The sequence below is a fragment of the Emiliania huxleyi genome (assembly GCF_000372725.1).
Source record: "Emiliania huxleyi CCMP1516 unplaced genomic scaffold EMIHUscaffold_2574, whole genome shotgun sequence".
NCBI lineage: Eukaryota > Haptophyta > Isochrysidales > Noelaerhabdaceae > Emiliania > Emiliania huxleyi.
This window is the reverse complement of record NW_005200106.1, coordinates 1-2,444: the sequence shown is the minus strand read 5'-3', so window position 1 is coordinate 2,444 and position 2,444 is coordinate 1. Positions and strand designations below refer to the sequence as shown.

At 65.9% G+C, this 2,444-nt stretch overlaps 1 protein-coding gene across 1 annotated transcript; it reads left to right on the top strand.

The window, feature by feature from the left end:
• Nucleotides 1-1,145: 1,145 nt before the first annotated feature.
• EMIHUDRAFT_471701 (hypothetical protein) lies at nucleotides 1,146-2,444 on the top strand. The gene is made up of 3 exons (XM_005777713.1): nucleotides 1,146-1,732; nucleotides 1,839-1,867; nucleotides 1,937-2,444. The coding sequence occupies exons 1-3, from the start codon at nucleotides 1,222-1,224 to the stop codon at nucleotides 2,384-2,386; spliced, it is 990 nt and encodes a 329-aa protein (XP_005777770.1). The 5' UTR covers nucleotides 1,146-1,221; the 3' UTR covers nucleotides 2,387-2,444.

The following is a 2,444-nucleotide window of genomic DNA, read 5'->3' as shown; positions in this document are numbered from 1 at the left end:
GAGACAGGAGGAAGTTTCCGAGAGACTTCCATATTTCGTCCCAGGGGATGTCGGGGAAGGGTAGGTGTCTCTGGAGGAGGGAGTTCCATTTGCTCTGAGCGTTCGGGGGAGCAGATGCAAATTTGGTGTTTTTCGTAAGGAGATCGGTGAAGAGGCGAGTCATCCTTTTGATGGTTAGCTCCGAGAGGTGGTGGCAGTGTGTGTGGTTTCCCCACGTCCATCCGTGGTCTAGAGGGTAGGTGTCAGCGAGGCGGCCCGCGACAGGCTGGAAGCGTTTGGGGGTGTGCCCCCACTTTGCGACCTTCTCAAGCTCTTGGTGTTTGTCCCATTCGGAGACGTCGTGGGGGGTTCCGTAAGGCCAGCACCAGCCGCTCGCGTCGCTGCGGGTTTCTGATAGTCGGTTGTGGTCGGTGAAGACGCCAATAACTTTGTATCCGAGATCATCGATCAGCTGTGCATAGTCGCCCTTCCGAAAGGGAGGGCGGCTCTGGCGGAGAAAGTCTTTGATGTCGGCTGGGATCGAACCAGAGTAGGTGTGAAGCTTTGTGGCTAGCCGCCTTTGCGCCCTTGGGGCGATGGTAGGGTTTTTCAGGCGGAGTTCGCTCTGTAGCTCGAGTCGGGTGAGGGGCTCGCCTGTGATTTGGTTGAATAGGTCGCCCAGAGCGGTGAATCCGAGCGTCGCCCAGCGAGCTTCGACCTTGCGTCTAGCCCTGGGTTTGACAAGTTCAAAGAGCCAGTTCCTGAATAGAGGAAGTGCTCGGAGCGAGTCGGGCTCCTTTTCTTTGAGGACGTCGACATGTTGTTTTATTCCGAGTCGCCAGAAGGCTTTGAGGGCATCTCTCATAGAGGTCGCGGTTTTGGGGATTCTTCCCAGAAGAGTTTTTTTGTCGTGGTTGGAGAGTGGGGACACGAGGTGGCCTCTCTCGGCCTTGCCCGAGGGGAGGTTCTTCTCTGAGCGCGTCGGCGGTGCGGCGTCGGGGGTGAGCTCGGCGCGCTGCGCGTTGCGCTCCTTGAGGATGGACGGGTTCTGGGGGACGGCGTCCAGCGCCTCGGCGAGGGCCGGGTCCTCCTCCAGGTCCTGCTGGGGGCGCGAGGACATGGGGAGAAAGCGGTCGTCGGAGTCGAAGGGGGCGACCGCGGAGTCCTGTAGACCTGTTGTGCCGGCTGTGCTCTCGTCGTCGAACTCGTCGTCGAACCACTTCCGTCCACCCTTGGGAAAGCATGTTGGCTGCCGATAAGGACCGGCTGGTGGCCGCGCTCAAACAGAACGCGCTCGCGCTGCGACAGAAGGAGCTCGACTACTACGTCGAGCGCTACTCCAACATTGCGACTCAGGCGTCGATCGTCGCCGGCTTTGCGTTTGACTCGCTCGTCGAGCTCGAAATCTCGGACGACATGCGCGCCGCCCTCGCGCCGGGCGGGCGGTGGAAGGCGGAGCTGCGTTGGATGGAGACGGTCTACTACGGCTCTGCGTCGCTCACCATGGCCCTCGCCCTCTACACGGTGTGCGTCGCCAGCTTTGCGACGGTGTACGGGCACCGGCTCGCGCTGCAGGGGCCGACCGGCTCGGTCGAGCGCGCGGTGGCGGTGATGATGAAGCAGCGCCACTCCATCTTTGTGATGTATGGCCTCTCGCTGCTCTCGCTCGTCGTCGCCGCCATCACCATGTCGTGGATCAAGATGGGCGTCGCCGCCACCTTTGTCAGCGGCATCTTCCTCGCGCTGCTCCTAGGTCGCGCACCGCCCTCGCCCGCCCTCCCACGCCGGGCCGGCGCCGTCGCCGCCCACGCCCCCTCCTCCCCCTCCTCCGCGCACCCGTCGCCGCGCCGCTCCGCCAGGGCTCGTGCGCAAGCACCAGCAGATGAAGGTTGTCCTCCGGAGAGCCGCGGTCGCCGTCTGGCGCGCCGGCTGACCGCGCGCGGGTGCGCGCGCGTAGGCGCTCTTCCGCATCCCTCAGGAGCACATGGTGCAGGGCGACGTGCGGCTCTTTGCAGGCGCCGAGCACGTCGACGTCTCGCGCCTCGAGGCGGGCTTTGGCGAGGCGGCGTCTGCGCCGCCGGGAGGCGGGCCGCCGCACGACCAGGGGGCGTCGCCACCGCCGCCGCTCTCGCCTGGCCTCCCGCGCGGCGGCAGCAGCAGCTGCGGCGGCAGCGCCACGGCGAGCGCGATCCACGTGAGCCCGTCGCCGCTGCCGCCGGCGGCAGCCCCTTCGGCGGGGGGCGGCAGCTGCTCTCCGTCGCCGCTGCCGTCCATCGCCGAAAGCTCGCGCTCCGGCAAGTCGCGCGGCGCCGGCTCCAGCGAGAGCGATGCACGGCTGCCGCTGCTGCGCCAGGCGGCGCCGGATGCGACCGGCACGCAGCCGCTGCGCTCCGGGACGCCGCCCTGAGAGAACGATTAGAGAGACGGAGAGGGCGGGAGTCGTCCTGGAGAAGGCAGAAGTGGAA

Coding starts and splice junctions, on each gene's coding strand:
- EMIHUDRAFT_471701 (XM_005777713.1), top strand. CDS start 1,222: ATGTTGGCTGCCGATAAGGACCGGCTGGTGGCCGCGCTCAAACAGAAC. Junction 1,733..1,838: donor CTTCCTCGCGCTGCTCCTAG/GTCGCGCACCGC, acceptor CCGCTCCGCCAG/GGCTCGTGCGCAAGCACCAG. Junction 1,868..1,936: donor GCAAGCACCAGCAGATGAAG/GTTGTCCTCCGG, acceptor GCGCGCGCGTAG/GCGCTCTTCCGCATCCCTCA.